This window comes from Heterodontus francisci, chromosome 4 (assembly GCF_036365525.1).
Source record: "Heterodontus francisci isolate sHetFra1 chromosome 4, sHetFra1.hap1, whole genome shotgun sequence".
In the NCBI taxonomy this organism is placed as follows: Eukaryota; Metazoa; Chordata; class Chondrichthyes; order Heterodontiformes; family Heterodontidae; genus Heterodontus; species Heterodontus francisci.
In genome coordinates, this window is record NC_090374.1 from 5,241,554 (window position 1) to 5,261,014 (window position 19,461).

The window sequence follows — 19,461 nt, forward strand, 5'->3', positions numbered from 1 at the left end:
CTGGGCTGAGAGATGGCAAATGGAGTTTAATGTGGAAAAGTGTGAGGTGATTCACTTCGGAAGGAGTAACAGGATTGCAGAATACTGGGCTAATGGGAAGATTCTTGGTAGTGTAGATGAGCAGAGAGATCTTGGTGTCCAGGTACATAAATCCCTGAAAGTTGCTACCCAGGTTAATAGGGCTGTTAAGAAGGCATATGGTGTGTTAGCTTTTATTAGTAGGGGGATCGAGTTTAGGAGCCACGAGGTCATGCTGCAGCTGTACAGAACTCTGGTGCGGCCGCACCTGGAGTATTGCGTGCAGTTCTGGTCACCGCAATATAGGAAGGATGTGGAAGCTTTGGAAAAGGTGCAGAGGAGATTTACTAGGATGTTGCCTGGTATGGAGGGAAGGTCTTACGAGGAAAGGCTGAGGAACTTGAGGTTGTTTTCGTTAGAGAGAAGGAGGAGAAGAGGTGACTTAATAGAGACATATAAGATAATCAGAGGGTTGGACAGGGTGGATAGTGAGAGCCTTTTTCCTCGGATGGTGATGGCAAACACGAAGGGACATAGCTTTAAGTTGAGGGGTGATAGATATAGGACAGATGTCAGAGGTAGTTTCTTTACTCAGAGAGTAGTAAGGGCGTGGAACGTCCTGCCTGCAACAGTAGTAGACTCGCCAACTTTAAGGGCATTTAAGTGGTCATTGGATAGACATATGGATGAAAATGGAATAGTGTAGGTCAGATGGTTTCACAGGTCGGCGCAACATCGAGGGCTGAAGGGCCTGTACTGCGCTGTAATGTTCTATGTTCTATGTTCTACCCCTCACCCTGTACCCCCTCACCCTGTGCACCCCCTCACCCTGTACACCCCTCACCCTGTACCTCCTCACCCTGTACACCCCGCGCCCTGTACACCCCTCACCCTGTACACCCCTCACCCTGTAAACCCATTCACCCTGTACCCCCTCACCCTGTACACCCCTCACCCTGTACCCACCTCACCCTGTACCCCCTCACCCTGTACACCCCCTCACCCTGTACACCCCTCACCCTGTACCTCCTCACCCTGTACACCCCTTACCCTGTACCCCCTCACCCTGTACACCCCTCACCCTGTACACCCCCACCCTGTACACCCGCTCACCCTGTACACCCCTCACCCTGTACACCCCTTACCCTGTACCCCCTCACCCTGTACACCCCTCACCCTGTACCCCCTCACCCTGTGCACCCCTCACCCAGTACCCCCACACCCTGTACCCCCACACCCTGTACCCCTCTCACCCTGTACACACCTCACCCTGTCCCCCCTCACCCTGTACACCCCTCACACTGTAGCCCCCTCACCCTGTACACCCCTCCCTGTACCTCCTCACCCTGTATACCCCTCACCCTGTACCCCCCTCACCCTGTACCCCCTCACCCTGTACCTCATCCTGTACACTGTACCTCACCCTGTACACCCCTCACCCTGTACACCCCCTCACCCTGTACACCCCTCACCCTGTACCTCCTCACCCTGTACACCCCTTACCCTGTACCCCCTCACCCTGTACACCCCTCACCCTGTACACCCCCACCCTGTACACCCGCTCACCCTGTACACCCGCTCACCCTGTACACCCCTCACCCTGTACCCCCTCACCCTGTACACCCCTCACCCAGTACCCCCACACCCTGTACCCCCACACCCTGTACCCCCCTCACCCTGTACACCCCTCACCCTGTACCCCTTCACGCTGTATACCCCTCACCCTGTATCCCCTCACCCTGTACACCCCTCACCCTGTACCCCCTCACCCTGTATACCCCTCACCCTGTACCCCCTCACCCTGTACACCCCTCACCCAGTACCCCCACACCCTGTACCCCCTCACACTGTAGCCCCCTCACCCTGTACACCCCTCACCCTGTACCCCCTCACCCTGTATACCCCTCACCCTGTACCCCCCTCACCCTGTACCCCCTCACCCTGTACACCCCTCACCCTGTACCTCATCCTGTACACTGTACCTCACCCTGTACCCCCCTCACTCTGTACACCCCCTCACCCTGTACACCCCTCACCTTGTACCCCCTCACCCTGTACACCCCTAACCCTGTCCCCCCCTCACCCTGTAACCCCTCACCCTGTACACCCCTCACCCTGTACACCCCTCACCCTGTACCCCCTCACCCTGTGCACCCCTCACCCTTTACCCTCCTCACCCTGTGCACCCCCTCACCTTGTACCCCCTCACCCTGTACCCCCCTCACCCTGTACACCCCTCACCCTGTACACCCCTCACCCTGTACCCCCTCACCCTGTACACCCCTCACCCTGTACCCCCCCTCACCCTGTACACCCCTCACCCTGTACCTCCTCACCCTGTACATCCCTCACCCTGTACACCCCTCACCCTGTACACCCCTCACCCTGTACCTCCTCACCCTGTACCCCCCTCACCCTGTACACCCCTCACCTTGTACCCCCTCACCCTGTACACCCCTTCACTACCTGACAGCAGCAAAGAAATCTCCTAATAAACACCCTAAACACTATACCATACCCTCCCCCACCTGATACCCCACCCTGTAATGTCAAAAATCCCACCATAACGTATTTGAAATATCAGCTCATGCCGAATTAAACCACCGCCCCCGCAGTGCCCCTCTTGCAGGGCACATAACCTTTCTCCTGAAGTCTTTGGAGAGGGTACAGAGGAGATTTACTGCAATAGTTCCAGGGATGAGGGATGACAGTTACATGGATAGACTGGAGAAGCTGAGTTGTTTGCCTTAGAAAAGAGAAGGCTAAGAGGAGACCTGATAGAGGTGTTTCACATCATGAAGGGTTTAGACAGAGTAAATTTTTTTTTTATTCATTCATGGGATGTGGGCGTCACTGGCCAGGCCAGCATTTATTGCCCATCCCTAATTGCCATTGAGGAGGTGGTGGTGAGTTGCCTTCTTGAACCGCTGCAGTCCATGTGAGGTAGGTACACCCACAATGCTGTTAGGAAGGGAGTTCCAGGATTTTGACCCAGTGACAGTGAAGGAACGGCGATATAGTTCCAAGTCAGGTTGGTGTGTGACTTGGAGGGGAACTTGCACGTGATGATGTTCCCATGCATCTGCTGCCCTTGTCCTTGGAGGTGGTAGAGGTCGTGGGTTTGGAAGGTGCTGTCTAAGGAGCCTTGGTGCGTTGAGGAGAAACTGTTTGCAATGGATGAAGGGTCAATAACCAGGGGATTCAGCTTTAAGGTAACTTAGTTAAAGAACCAGAGGCAACATGCATGAGGAAAAACTTCTTACACAATGACTGGTTAGGATTTGGAATTTACTGCCTGATAGAATCAGTATCCACCGCTCTATCGGAGCCTTCAAAGGGAAATTGGATAAATACTTGTAGGTGAAAAAATTGTAGGGATTTGGGATGAGTGAGGAAGTGGGACGAACTGGATTGCTGTTTGAAAGAGCTAGCACAGACTCAATGGGCAAAATAGCCTCCTACTGTACTGCACTATTGTGATGATTCTATGAAAACAAACTAAAAAGGTTTCTTGATCTGGAAGTATGCAAGAAACAGAAATAAACTTTGAGTGGTCAGTTGTGCTGATGAGAACACTAAGTGCGAATTCTAATCTTTACATCATTGAGCATGGTGTCTAAGCCACAATGTGTGGTCACTGACTGCCTTTACAGGATCTCTTCATCTCTCATTTACTCTCACCATCAATGTCTGCCTGAAGAATGTGGTGAAGATTGAGAGCTGGCAGTTATGTGTGAAGATGTGATATGTAAATAATGACTGACTCCAACCACACCTGATTAAGTTTCATTCTGCCTTGCGATCAAACACCTGCCCACTGCTCTATAAAAGCCTCAGTGTTGCACTCCCTGGTGTAGCAGTGAGACGGACCGTCTGCCTTCTTCTCTGCAATGGCTCTGTTCCTGATTCTTCTCACCGTCCTGTCTGTAACCGACTGCTCTGTGTAAGTATCCCTGGGGTTACTGAGTAACAATTCTATACTTCCACCTCTGTAACATTGCCCATCTCTGTCCCTGTATCTGCTACTGAAACCCTTAATTATGCCTCTGTTACTATTCCACTTTTCCAACACACTCCTGACTGCTCTCCGACCTTCTATGCTGCATAAATGTGAGTTCATCCAAAACTGCCTGTGTCCTGACAAGCCTCAAGTCCCATTCCCCTATCACCCCTGCACTCACTGACCTACCTTGTCTCATGGACAAGCAATGTCTTGCTTTTAACATTCTCATCCTAGTTTTCAAATCCCTCCATGGCCTCGCCCCTCCCTATCTCTGTAATCTCCTCCATGGCCTCTCGCCACCCTGTCTCTGTAATCTCCTCCATGGCCTCGCCCCTCCCTATCTCTGTAATCTCCTCCATGGCCTCTCGCCACCCTGTCTCTGTAATCTCCTCCATGGCCTCTCGCCTCCCTGTCTCTGTAATCTCCACCATGGCCTCTCGCCACCCTGTCTCTGTAATCTCCTCCATGGCCTCACTCCTCCCTATCTCTGTAATCTCCTCCATGGCCTCGCCCCTCCCTATCTCTGTAATCTCCTCCATGGCCTCTCGCCTCCCTGTCTCTGTAATCTCCACCATGGCCTCACTCCTCCCTATCTCTGTAATCTCCTCCATGGCCTCTCGCCACCCTGTCTCTGTAATCTCCTCCATGGCCTCGCCCCTCCCTATCTCTGTAATCTCCTCCATGGCCTCTCGCCTCCCTGTCTCTGTAATCTCCTCCATGGCCTCGCCCCTCCCTATCTCTGTAATCTCCTCCATGGCCTCTCGCCTCCCTGTCTCTGTAATCTCCACCATGGCCTCACTCCTCCCTATCTCTGTAATCTCCTCCATGGCCTCTCGCCACCCTGTCTCTGTAATCTCCTCCATGGCCTCGCCCCTCCCTATCTCTGTAATCTCCTCCATGGCCTCTCGCCTCCCTGTCTCTGTAATCTCCACCATGGCCTCACTCCTCCCTATCTCTGTAATCTCCTCCATGGCCTCTCGCCTCCCTGTCTCTGTAATCTCCTCCATGGCCTCACTCCTCCCTATCTCTGTAATCTCCTCCATGGCCTCTCGCCTCCCTGTCTCTGTAATCTCCTCCATGGCCTCACTCCTCCCTATCTCTGTAATCTCCTCCATGGCCTCTCGCCTCCCTGTCTCTGTAATCTCCTCCATGGCCTCACTCCTCCCTATCTCTGTAATCTCCTCCATGGCCTCGCCCCTCCCTATCTCTGTAATCTCCATGGCCTCACTCCTCCCTATCTCTGTAATCTCCTCCATGGCCTCGCCCCTCCCTATCTCTGTAATCTCCTCCATGGCCTCGCCCCCTCCCTATCTCTGTAATCTCCTCCATGGCCTCACCCCTCTGAGATATCTGCACTCCTCTAATTCTGGATTGCAGGTTCAAGGTCTGTTCCAGTAATTAAGCACAAAAATCAAGGCGGATGCCCCAGCACCACAGCCGGGGACCTGCTGTGCTGTCAGCCCGAACACCACAGCCGGGGACCCGCTGTGCTGTCAGCCCGAACACCACAGCCGGGGACCCGCTGCGCTGTCGGCCCCAGCACCACAGCCGGGGACCCGCTGTGCTGTCAGCCCCAGCATCACAGCCGGGGAGATGCTGTGCTGTCAGCCCCAGAACCACAGATGCTGTGCTGTCGGCCCCAGCACCACAGCCGGGGAGATGCTGTGCTGTCAGCCCCAGAACCACAGATGCTGTGCTGTCAGCCCGAACACCACAGCCGGGGACCCGCTGTGCTGTCAGCCCGAACACCACAGCCGGGGACCCGCTGCGCTGTCAGCCCCAGCACCACAGCCGGGGACCCGCTGTGCTGTCAGCCCGAACACCACAGCCGGGGAGTCGCTGTGCTGTCAGCCCCAGCACCACAGCCGGGGACCCGCTGTGCTGTCAGCCCCAGCACCACAGCCGGGGACCCGCTGTGCTGTCAGCCCCAGCACCACAGCCGGGGACCCGCTGTGCTGTCAGCCCCAGCACCACAGCCGGGGACTCGCTGTGCTGTCAGCCCGAACACCACAGCAGGGGACCCGCTGTGCTGTCAGCCCCAGCACCACAGCCGGGGAGATGCTGTGCTGTAGGCCCCAGGAGCACAGCCGGGGAGATGCTGTGCTGTCAGCCCGAACACCACAGCCGGGGAGATGCTGTGCTGTCAGCCCCAGCACCACAGCCGGGGACCCACTGTGCTGTCAGCCCCAGCACCACAGCCGGGGACCCACTGTGCTGTCAGCCCCAGCACCACAGCCGGGGACCCGCTGTGCTGTCAGCCCGAACACCACAGCCGGGGACCTGCTGTGCTGTCAGCCCCAGCACCACAGATGCTGTGCTGTCGGCCCCAGCACCACAGATGCTGTGCTGTCGGCCCCAGAACCACAGCCAGGGAGATGCTGTGCTGTCGGCCCCAGCACCACAGCCGGGGAGATGCTGTGCTGTTAGCCCGAACACCACAGCCGGGGACCTGCTGTGCTGTCAGCCCCAGCACCACAGCCGGGGAGATGCTGTGCTGTCAGCCCGAACACCACAGCCGGGGAGCTGCTGTGCTGTCAGCCCGAACACCACAGCCGGGGACCTGCTGTGCTGTCAGCCCCAGCACCACAGCCGGGGAGATGCTGTGCTGTCGGCCCCAGCACCACAGCCGGGGAGATGCTGTGCTGTCGGCCCCAGAACCACAGCCGGGGAGATGCTGTGCTGTCAGCCCCAGAACCACAGATGCTGTGCTGTTGGCCCCAGCACCACAGCCGAGGAGATGCTGTGCTGTCGGCCCCAGCACCACAGCCGGGGAGCTGCTGTGCTGTCGGCCCCAGCACCACAGATGCTGTGCTGTCGGCCCCAGCACCACAGCCGGGGAGATGCTGTGCTGTCAGCCCCAGAACCACAGATGCTGTGCTGTCGGCCCCAGCACCACAGCCGGGGAGATGCTGTGCTGTCAGCCCCAGCACCACAGCCGGGGACCCGCTGCGCTGTCAGCTCCAGCACCACAGCCGGGGACCTGCTGTGCTGTCAGCCCGAACACCACAGCCGGGGAGCTGCTGTGCTGTCAGCCCCAGCACCACAGCCGGGGAGTCGCTGTGCTGTCAGCCCCAGCACCACAGCCGGGGAGATGCTGTGCTGTCGGCCCCAGCACCACAGCCGGGGAGCTGCTGTGCTGTCAGCCCCAGCACCACAGCCGGGGAGATGCTGTGCTGTCAGCCCGAACACCACAGCCGGGGAGCTGCTGTGCTGTCAGCCCCAGCACCACAGCCGGGGAGTCGCTGTGCTGTCAGCCCCAGCATCACAGCCGGGGAGATGCTGTGCTGTCGGCCCCAGCACCACAGCCGGGGAGCTGCTGTGCTGTCAGCCCCAGCACCACAGCCGGGGAGATGCTGTGCTGTCGGCCCCAGCACCACAGCCGGGGAGATGCTGTGCTGTCGGCCCCAGCACCACAGCCGGGGAGATGCTGTGCTGTCGGCCCCAGCACCACAGCCGGGGAGATGCTGTGCTGTCGGCCCCAGCACCACAGCCGGGGAGCTGCTGTGCTGTCGGCCCCAGCACCACAGCCGGGGACCTGCTGTGCTGTCAGCCCGAACACCACAGCCGGGGAGCTGCTGTGCTGTCGGCCCCAGGAGCACAGCCGGGGACCTGCTGTGCTGTCAGCCCGAACACCACAGCCGGGGAGCTGCTGTGCTGTCAGCCCCAGCACCACAGCCGGGGAGTCGCTGTGCTGTCAGCCCCAGAACCACAGATGCTGTGCTGTCAGCCCCAGCACCACAGCCGGGGAGCTGCTGTGCTGTCGGCCCCAGCACCACAGATGCTGTGCTGTCGGCCCCAGCACCACAGCCGGGGAGATGCTGTGCTGTCGGCCCCAGCACCACAGATGCTGTGCTGTCGGCCCCAGCACCACAGATGCTGTGCTGTCAGCCCCAGCACCACAGCCGGGGAGCTGCTGTGCTGTCGGCCCCAGCACCACAGCCGGGGAGCTGCTGTGCTGTGGGCTCCAGTGTCTTTCAGATGGGATATGCTAATCTGAAGTCCCATCTGCCCTCTCAGGTGGATGTGAGAGATCACATGACACTCTTTCAGCGAAGAGCAGGGGCGTTCTCCCTCGGGTCCTGGACAATATTTATCCCTCAATGAACATCGCAAAAGCAGATTATCTGTTCGTTGTCACTTTGCTGTTTGTGGGATCTTGCTGTGTGAAAATTGGCTGCTATGTTGCCCACATTACAGCAGCTGTTTGAACTGTAATGGACTTCCAGACGTCCTGAGATTGTGAAAGGTGCTATAGAAATGTAAATCTTTCTGTTGTGCATCCCCCCGATTTCCATCACTCCACCATTGGTCTCCGAGAGTTCAGCTTCCTGCTCCTGGAACTCTGAAATCCCTTCCCGAAATCTCTCTATCTCGCTGCATCTCTCTCCTCATTTAAGATGCTCCTTAAAATCTACTTCATTAACCGAGCATTTGGTCACCTGCCCTAATATGTCGGTGTCAAATGTTCTTTGATGTCGCTCCTGTGAAGCACCTTGTGATTTTTTGCAATGTTAAAGGTGCTAGATAAATGCAAGTTGTTGTTGTACTCAGTGCATGCGAGGAGCTGGGTTTTGAACACAGTACACTGAGATTGGAGAGAGGGGTGGGGAGTTCACTAAAAAGGAACTGGGAATATCAAATAGATAGCTGGCTACAGGAAAAAGAGTACAAGAGATTGGGTGATGGAAGCTGTCAGAGCAGCAGGAGATGAGAGGAACGATCTCAGCTAGTGTATCCAGAACAGGCAGACAGCAGTAAATAGAGAAGACTCAGCCGATATTCCTCTGAATTTAGAAGAATGAAAGGTGATCATATCAAAATATAAAATTTACAGCGAGACAGTGAGAACCAGTTTCTCCTGGTTGGGGAATCTCAGCATGAGGGGTCAGTTACTCAACACTGAGATAAGGAGAAATTCCTTACTCAGAGGGTTGTGAAACTTGGAATTCTCTACACCTGAGAGCAGTGAATGCTCAGTCATTGTGTAGATGCAAGACAGAGATTGATAGACTTTTGGGTACCCAGGAATGAAGGAACACGGAGAAAGGGCAGGAAGCGGAGTTGAGGTAGAACACCAGCCATGATCGTGATGAATAGCAGAGCAGGATCAAGGGGCTGAATAGCCTACTCCTGCTCTCACATTACATTGTTTTACGAGGGAGTGCACATTGCAGTCTCTCTTACTCAGAGAGGCGGTGGAGTGAGATATTTCGATTAACATCAGCAGAAATAAAGTCAGTAACACAGGGCACTGGGGGGAGAGGGGTTACTGAGTGACAGTGCGAGGGAGCTGGATTAACATCAGTAGAGATACAGTCAGTAACACAGGGCGCTGGGGGGAGAGGGGTTACTGAGTGACAGTGCGAGGGAGCTGGATTAACATCAGTAGAGATACAGTCAGTAACACAGGGCACTGGGGAGAGAGGGATTACTGAGTGACAGTGTGAGGGAGCTGGATTAACATCAGTAGAGATACAGTCAGTAACACAGGGCACTGGGGGAGAGAGGGGTTACTGAGTGACAGTGTGAGGGAGCTGGATTAACATCAGTAGAGATACAGTCAGTAACACAGGGCACTGGGGAGAGAGGGGTTACTGAGTGACAGTGTGAGGGAGCTGGATTAACATCGATAGAGATACAGTCAGTAACACAGGGCGCTGGGGGGAGAGGGGTTACTGAGTGACAGTGTGAGGGAGCTGGATTAACATCAGTAGAGATACAGTCAGTAACACAGGGCACTGGGGGGAGAGGGATTACTGAGTGACAGTGTGAGGGAGCTAGATTAACATCAATAGAGATACAGTCAGTAACACAGGGCGCTGGGGGGAGAGGGGTTACTGAGTGACAGTATGAGGGAGCTGGATTAACATCAATAGAGATACAGTCAGTAACACAGGGCGCTGGGGGGAGAGGGGTTACTGAGTGACAGTGTGAGGGAGCTGGATTAACATCAATAGAGATACAGTCAGTAACAGGGCGCTGGGGGGAGAGGGGTTACTGAGTGACAGTGTGAGGGAGCTGGATTAACATCAGTAGAGATACAGTCAGTAACACAGGGTGCTGGGGGGAGAGGGGTTACTGAGTGACAGTGTGAGGGAGCTGGATTAACATCAGTAGAGATACAGTCAGTAACACAGGGTGCTGGGGGGAGAGGGGTTACTGAGTGACTGTGTGAGGGAGCTGGATTAACATCAGTAGAGATACAGTCAGTAACACAGGGCACTGGGGGGAGAGGGGTTACTGAGTGACAGTGCGAGGGAGCTGGATTAACATCAGTAGAGATACAGTCAGTAACACAGGGTGCTGGGGGGAGACGGATTACTGAGTGACTGTGTGAGGGAGCTGGATTAACATCAGTAGAGATACAGTCAGTAACACAGGGCGCTGGGGGGAGAGGGGTTACTGAGTGAGAGTATGAGGGAGCTGGATTAACATCAGTAGAGATACAGTCAGTAACACAGGGTGCTGGGGGGAGACGGATTACTGAGCGACTGTGTGAGGGAGCTGGATTAACATCAGTAGAGATACAGTCAGTAACACAGGGTGCTGGGGAGAGACGAGTTACTGAGTGACAGTGTGCTGTTGTGCATTATGTAAGTGGAGATACTTTTGTGTAACCCGAAAGCTTTGCAGTGCCCTATCTCTCTATGTCAGCAGTGTCCTGTGCATCTTTATCATCACGTCCGTCATGCAGTGTTTTTGGGACTGTGTGATTTACAATTTTTTTTTTTGACAGTATCTTGAAGTGGGAACAGCAACGTACCAATTGTGTACTGGCAATTCAGTGGCCTCCGAAAATATGTCAGGTAATATAATGTAAACCGAGTCGAATTGGACAATGAGAAACCTACTGCTTTAATATTGTAACTGAGATATCAGTGCACAAGAGTACCTTACCGTGGGCTCATGACAAAGGTTCGGTCATGTGGAGTCAGGAGGCAAATAGCTGATTGTATAGTAAATTGGCTAAAAATTGGAAAGCAGATAAAATGAGTAAAGGGTAGTTATATGTTGCATGTTGTCTTAACCTCTGTTAGTTGCTACTTTACACAAAGCACTGAACATTGAAGATGGAATCAGTGACAGAATAACGTGCACTCTTTATTTGAGGGTGGTTCTGCATGAAGAGACAGGTCTTCACTGTATAAGCTATTTAGGTACAACTGCCCCCAATGCAGAAGTCACATGTGTTACATCACAGGTCTTACACTGCTGGCCTTACACACACATTATTCAGATTGCAGAAAGGTAGACAGCAGATTTCCACAAAGATCAGTGCTGGCTCTACAATATACATCATTTACATTAATGATTTGGATTTAGAAATAAGTAATGCAATTTCAAAATTTACAGATGATATCAGTCTGGGGTATAACTGACACTGAGGAAGAATGCAACCGAATACAAGAAGGAATTAGAAATGTATAGACTGGGTAATTAAGTGGCAAATAAACATTAACGTTGATAAATATGATCTGATGCACTTTGGTAGGAAAAACAGAAACAGTACATACAGCTTAAAAAATGAGACGGGTAGAAGTGCAAAGGAACTAGGGATAAAGGTGACCAAATCATTAGCACTGCAGGTCAGTAAAAGAGTTAAAAAATGTAACAAAGCATGAAGGTTTATTTCTCGGGGTATAGAATTCAAAAGTAGTGAAGTTATGTTGAACCCCCTAACAGTCGCTACACTGTAAGACAGAGTATAAATCAAGAAATAATGGGGGCTTGTAGTAAAGGTACTGTAATAACCGCATGGGCAGCACAGTGGCGCAGTGGTTAGCACCGCAGCCTCACAGCTCCAGCGACCCGGGTTCAATTCTGGGTACTGCCTGTGTGGAGTTTGCAAGTTCTCCCTGTGTCTGCGTGGGTTTCCTCCGGGTGCTCCGGTTTCCTCCCACATGCCAAAGACTTGCAGGTTGATAGGTAAATTGGCCATTATAAATTGCCCCTAGTATAGGTAGGTGGTAGGGAAAATATAGGGACAGGTGGGGATGTGGTAGGGATATGGGATTAGTGTAGGATTAGTATAAGTGGGTGGTTGATGGTCAGCACAGACTTGGTGGGCCGAAGGGCCTGTTTCAGTGCTGTATCTCTAAACTAAACTAAACATAACCATGGGTGATTTTAATCTTCTTATAGATTGGATTAATCAAATTGGCAAAGGTAGCCTGGAGGATGAGTTCACAGAGTGTATTAGGGACAGTTTCTTGGAACAATACATTCTGGAACTAACTCAGGAGCAGGCTATTTTAGACGTCGTAATATGTAATGAGACAGGATTAATAAATGACCTCATAGTAAAGGATCCTCTAGGCAAGAGTGATCATAACATGATCGAATTTCACATTCAGTTTGAGGGTGAGAAGTCTGGGTCTGAAACTAGTGTCTTAAACTGAAATAATGATAATTACAAGGATATGAAGACGGAGTTGGCTAAAGTGAACTGGGAAAATAAGTTATAAGGTAAGACTATAAAGAAGCAGACATTTAAGGCGATATTTCATAACTCTCAACAAAGATATATATTATTGAGAAAGAAAGACTATGAGAATGATACACCATCCGTGGCTAACTAAGAAAGTTAAGGATGATATCAAATTGAAGGGAAAGGCGTATAACACAAAGATTAATGGTAGGTCAGAAGATTGGGAAAATTTTAGAAACCAGCAGAGGATGGCTCAAAAGAAAACTAAAGAGGGAAAAATTAGAGTATGAGAGTAAACTAGCAAGAAATATAAAAACAAACAGTAAAAGCTTCTGCAAATATATAAAAAGGAAGAGAGTAGCTAAAGTAAGTGTTAGTCCCTTAGAGGATGAGACTGGGGAATTAATAATGGGAAATGAGGAAATAGCAAAGACTTTGAATAAGTATTTTGTGATCGTCTTCACAACATCCCAAGAACAGCAGAAAATCAAAAGGCAAAAGGGAGGGAAGATCTTAAAATGCTCACTATCACCAGAGTAAAGTACTAGGAAAATGAATGGGACTAAAGGTTGACAATTCCCCATGCATCCTAGGGTCTTAAAGGAAGTGGCTGCAGAGATAATGGATACATTGGTTGCAATCTTCCAAAATTCCCTAGATTCTGGAAAGTTCCCAGTGGATTGGAAAACTGCAAATATAATACCTCTATTCAAGGAGGGTGACAGAATGCAGGAAACTATAGGCTAGTTAGCCTAACATCTGTCATGGGAAAATGCTGGAATCCATTATTAAGGAAGTATTAGCAGGACATTTAGAAAATTATAATACAATCAAGCAGAGTCAACATGGTTTTTTGAAAGGGAAATCGTGTTTGACAATTTTATTAGAGTTCTTTGAGGATGTAACAAGCAGGGTGGATAAAGGGTAACCAGTAGATGTAGTGCATTTGTATTTCCACCTAAAAGGTTATTACACATGATAAGAGCTCATGGTGTTGGGGATAATTTACTATTATGGATAGAGGATTGGCTAACTAATAGGAAACGAAGTCAGGATAAATGGGGCATTTTCAGGTTGGCAAACTATAGTGGAGTACCACAGGGATCAGTGCTGAGGTCGCAACTATTTATGATCTATATTCATGACTTGGACGAAGGGACTGAGTGTATTGTAGCCAAATTTCAGATCATACAAAGATAGGTAGGATAGCAGAAATAAAAACAAGAAATGCTGGAACTACTCAGCAGGTCTGGCAGCATCTGTGGAAAGAGAAGCAGAGTTAACGTTTCGGGTCAGTGACCCTTCATCGGAACTGACAAATATTAGAAAAGTCACAGGTTATAAGCAAGTGAGGTGGGGGTGGGGCAAGAGATAACAAAGGAGGTCTAGATTGGACCAGGCCACATAGCTGACCAAAAGGTCACGGAGCAAAGGCAAACAATATGTTAATGGTGTGTTGAAAGACAAAGCATTAATACAGATTAGCTGTTAATACACTGAATATTGAACAGCAGCAAGTGCAAACCTGAAAAAAAAACAGTGGGTAAGCAAACTGAACAAACTAAGATGAAATGAAAAAAATGCAACAAAAAAAAATGGTTGTAAAAAATGTAAAAAAGAATGTAAAAAAAAAGGAAGAAAAAAATAACTAAAAATGAAAGTAAAATGGGGGGCTGTCATGCTCTGAAATTATTGAACTCAGTGTTCAGTCCGGCAGGCTGTAGTGTGCCTAATCGGTAGATGAGATGCTGTTCCTCGAGCTTGCGTTGATGTTCACTGGAACACTGCAGCAATCCCAGGGCAGAGATGTGAGCATGAGAGCAGGGGGGAGTGTTGAAATGGCAAGCAACCGGAAGCTCAGGGTCCTGCTTGCGGACTGAGCGGAAATGTTCCGCAAAGCGGTCACCCAGTCTGCGCTTGGTCTCCCCAATGTAGAGGAGACCACACTGTGAGCAGCGAATACAGTATACTACATTGAAAGAAGGTAGGATAGCAGGTTGTGAGGAGGATAAAAAGTGTCTGCAAAGATATATAGATAGGTTAAGTGAGTAGGGAAAAATTTGACAGATGGAGTATAATGTGGAAAAATGTGAGGTTGTCCACTTTGGCAGGAAGAACAAAAAAGTAGAATATTATTTACATAGAGAGAGACTGCAGAATGTTGCAGTACAGAGGGAGCTGGGTGTCCTTGTGCATGAATCACAAATAATTAGCATGCAGGTAGAGCAAGTCATTAGGAAGGCAAATGGAATGTTGGCCTTTATTGCAAGGGGAATGGATTATAAAAGTAGGGAAGTCTTGTTGCAACTGTGCAGGACATTGGTGAGACCACATCTTGAATACCATGTGCAGTTTTGGTCTCCTTATTTAAGGAAGGATGTGAATGTGTTGGAGGTGGTTCAGAGGAGGTTTACTAGATTGATATCTGGAATGAGCGGGTTGTCTTATGAGGAAAGGTTGGACAGACTGGGCTTGTTTTCACTGGAGTTTAGAAGAGTGAGGGGAGACTTGATTGAAGTTTATAAGATCCTGAACGGTCTTGACAAGGTGGATGTGGAAAGGATGTTTCCTCTTGTCAGTGAGTCCAAAGCTAGGGTGCACTGTTTTAAAATTAGGGGTCACCCTTTTAGGACAGAGATGAGGAGAAATTTTCTCTCAGATGATTGTGTGACTTTGGAACTCTCTGCCTCAGAAGGTGGTGGAGGTGGGGTCATTGAATATTTTTAAGGTGGAGGTAGATAGATTCTTGTTAGACAAAGGAATCAAAGGTTATCAGGAGTAGATGGTAGCATGAAATTCGAAACACAAACAGATCAGCCATGAACTTATTAAATGGCAGAGCAGGATAGAGGGGCCGAATGGCCTACTTCTGCTCCTAATTCATATGTTCATATGTATGTATGTCCGGTGCAGACATGAGGGGCTGAATGGCCGCCTTCTGCACTGTAACAATTCTGTGACTTTGAGGCTTCCTGAAAGAGGCCTATAACATTATGAATGGGTTGGACAGGGTCGATGTGGAGAGAATGTTTCCACTTGTGGGAGAACCTGAAACTCGGGACATAAATACAAAATAGTTACTAATAAATTCAATAGGGAAATAAGGAGAAATTTCTTTACCCAGAGCCTAGTTAGAATTTGGAACATGTGACAACAGGAAGTGTTTGAGGCAAATAGCTTAGAAGCTTTCAAAAGGAAACTAGATGAGTATATGAGAGAAAAGGGGATAGAAAGATCTGCTGAAAGGCTGAGATGGGGTAAATTAAATAGAAAGAAGCTCTTGTGGAGTATAAACTCCAGCACAGACTAGTTGGTTCAAATGACCTGTTTCTGTATTGTGTAGTCAATGTAATTCCAAGGGTCTGATTGGAGGTAAGGAAATAGAGGGATTGAAATTTGATCACTGCTGTACACAGGGTTACAATGGGTGAATTGTGATTAATGGCCTATTTGCTTGTTCCCAGTCAGCAGGTGAAATTGATTCTAGGACTTTATTTATAGTGACTCAGCCAGACCTATTCATTGGCTGCATACCTGTTTGATGTTCCCTTGGAAATAATGGTCCAATCAGTGGATAGGAAGAATGCAATCCTACCTGTACTCCTGCCCAGTGATAGAAAGCTATCCGGGCACCTTCAGTGCCAGTAAGCAGTGGTTAGCTCCCAGGACGTGAATGCAATGTCAGGATAAGTTCAATGATCTAACCAGAGTTACCAAGGTAAGAATCCCACTCTCTTAGTCTCAGCTCACACCTGCACTGCACTTCCTCTTGGAATTGTCCAGTCTCTCCTCACCAGTCTCTCTCCCAGTTAGGGTGACAAGGGACATCCGATTTGGCTGATGATTCCTTTCAGGAGCCCCAGCACAGTCACAGATCAAGCCTACAATGAGAGCCATGCTGCCATCAAGAATATCATTGAGCAGACTGTTGACATCCTCAAGTAACACTGTCACTGCCTGGACCGTTCCACAGGAGCTTAGCAGGGAATACTGAACAGGGAATATGGAGCAGGGAATACTGACTATGGAGCAGGGAATACTGACTAAGGAGCAGGGAATACCAAGCAGGGAATACTGACTATGGAGCAGGGAATACTGACTATGGAACAGGGAATACTGAGCAGGGAATACTGACTATGGAGCAGGGAATACTGAAGAGGGAATACTGACTATGGAGCAGGGAATACTGACTACAGAACAGGGAATACTGATCAGGGAATACAGAATACTGAGCAGGGAATATGGAATACGGAACATGGAATACTAAGCAGGGAATACAGAATACTGAGCAGGGAATATGGAGCAGAGAATACAGAATATGGAGCAGGGAATTTGGAGCAGGGAATACTGAATACAGAGCAGGGAATACAGACTATGGAGCATGGAATACTGAGCAGGGAATACAGAATATGGAGCAGGGAATACGGAGCTGGGAATGCAGAGCAGGGAAAACAGAATACTGAGCAGGGAATACAGAATACAGAGCAGGGAATACTGAGCAGGGAATATGGAATACGGAACATAGAATACGGAATACGGAGCAGGGAATACAGAGCAGGGAATACTGAATACAGAGCAGGGAATACTGAATACAGAGCAGGGAAAACAGACTATGGAGCAGGGCATACTCAGCAGGGAATACGGAATATGGAGCAGGGAATACGGAGCAGGGCATACTCAGCAGGGAATACAGAGCAGGGAATACTCAGCAGGGAATACAGAATATGGAGCAGGGAATACAGAGCTGGGAATGCAGAGCAGGGAAAACAGAATACTGAGCAGGGAATACAGAGCAGGGAATACAGAATACAGAGCAGGGAATACTGAGCAGGGAATATGGAATGCGGAACATAGAATACGGAATACGGAGCAGGGAATATGGATCAGGGAATACAGAATAGAGCAGGGAATATGGAGCAGGGAATATAGAATACGGAGCAGGGAATACAGAGCAGGGAATACTGAGCAAGGAATACAGAATATGGAGCAGGGCATACTCAGCAGGGAATATGGAATGCTGAGCAGGGAATATGGAGCAGGGAATACTGAATACTGAGCAGAGAATACTGAGCAGTGAATACGGAGCTGGGAATACTGAACAGGGAATACTGAATACGGAGCAGGGAATACTGGACAGGGAGTACAGAATACGGAGCAGGGAGTACAGAGCAGGGAATATGGAATACAGAGCAGGGAATACGGAGCAGACATCCAGATTTGTTGTCATTGCTGCATACAGCACAACATTCCCGTCACGAGGGAGCCACTCTTAGCACCATCTGGTAATCAACAAATACAGGAGGAGGAGGAAGAGGGGGAAGGAAGGGAGGAACCATGGTGGAGGAGGAGGCAGAGGGAAGAAGAAAGAGGAAGTGAGAAGGAGGAGGAAAAGAACGAGGAAGAGGAAGAGTGGCAGGTGGAAGAATGGAGGAGGAGGAGGAAGAGCAGGAGTAGCGTTGCTGAGTTCTCCGAGAAGAGTTCATGGAAGAGTGATTGACCAGACCTCTCGCCCATTCCTCATCACCACTGCCCCTAGCAGCACCATCCACTGCATACCTTCACTCAGGCCTCTTGGCCTCATTTCACTACAAATACTAACGCCAACACTAAATGCCGACAAAAAACAAGTTTAGCAAACAACTCAATTCTTTGTGTCTAATAATTACACAGAATGGTCCCTGTGCTCTGTGAGAAGCCTCAACACAATTTGGAGTTGAACTCCTCATTGTTTCATGTTATTGCACACAAACTCTCTGGCAGGCTGCCCAGCACAACATGCATTTGCTGAAGTTTGTGCATCAACCATTGTCAGTATCTGGGCCCTCAAAGTGAACATCTGACCCTCCATAGCAGGCCCAGTGTGTGATCATGCTCACTAACACTGAGTCCTATTACCCTGCCCTAGCTCCTGCACACATGTGCCTGGAGAATTACCATGTACAGATGCCTCCTCTAACCTAGCCTGTAAAGTCTGTGTGGTGCCAGCTTCTGACTGGTGCTTGCGAGGGTCAATTTGAGTGATGATGTATCTTCAGGAAGACTGAGCTCCCAATCCTCCAATGGCAAAGGGTTTCTACATTCTCCACAGCTGCAGTGACCGAGGGGAACAAGTTAGTTTGTGGTGGGAGGGGGAGTAGGGAGAAGTGGCTGATGTTTGTCAGAGTGTGTGGGGTGAGCTCGAAAGGAAGAAGAGGATATGGTGTGAAGAATGTTTGTCTGACATCTCCACAATTCCTGGTCCCCTCCCTTTCCCCGTGATGGCCAGCGTATCTTGTTGGTGTGCCTGCAGGCTTTGCCTTCTCTGGGCCTGGCTTCCTGTCTCAGATTGTGATCAATCTTCTCCTGCAAGAAAGAAGAGAATATTAGTGATATGGGAAACTAGCATTGGGAAGGTGTGGGTTGGGATAGTTCCTGGTTATTACCACCCACTGTGTAAAAAAGTGTTTCCTCATATTCCCCCTGCATCTCATGCCCAAAACCTTCAATCTGTGTCCTCTAATCCTTGTACCATTAGTTAATGTGAACAGTTTTTCCTTGTCTGTCTTATTTAAGCCTGTCATAATCTTGTACACTTCTATTAAATCTTCCCTCAATCTTCTTTGCTGCAGGGAGAACAAACCCAGCTTTTCCAACCTAACCTTGTAACTAAAATCCCTCATCCCTGGAACCATTCTGGTAAATCTCCTCTGCACCCTCTCAAGGACCCTCACATCCTTCCTGAAGTGTGGTGACCAGAACTGGACACAATACTCCAGTTGTGGCCTAATCAGAGCTTTATAAAGGTTCAGCATAACTTCCCTGCCTTTGTACTCAATTTATGAAGCCCAAGATCGCATATGCTTTACTAACCATTCTCAATATGTCCTGTCACCTTCAAAGGTCAATGCACATCCACCCCCAGGTCCCTCTGTTCCTGAACACTCTTTAGACCGGTACCATTAAGTATATATTGCCTCTCCCTATTGCTTCTGCCAAAATACATCACCTCACACTTGTCAGTATTAAATTCCAT

The 19,461-nt window shown here is 49.9% G+C and overlaps 1 protein-coding gene across 2 annotated transcripts in view; it reads left to right on the forward strand.

The window, feature by feature from the left end:
- The first annotated feature begins 3,868 nt into the window (after positions 1 to 3,868).
- LOC137368613 (ribonuclease T2-A-like) overlaps positions 3,869 to 19,461 on the forward strand; it is a 171,476-nt gene continuing 155,883 nt past the window's right edge. For both annotated transcript variants that reach the window (XM_068028756.1, XM_068028757.1), the window contains exons 1-2: positions 3,869 to 3,961; positions 10,758 to 10,827. In XM_068028756.1, coding sequence (XP_067884857.1) covers positions 3,909 to 3,961; positions 10,758 to 10,827 — 123 coding nt within the window. In that variant the 5' untranslated portion in view covers positions 3,869 to 3,908. The remainder of the gene's footprint in view (positions 3,962 to 10,757; positions 10,828 to 19,461) is intronic.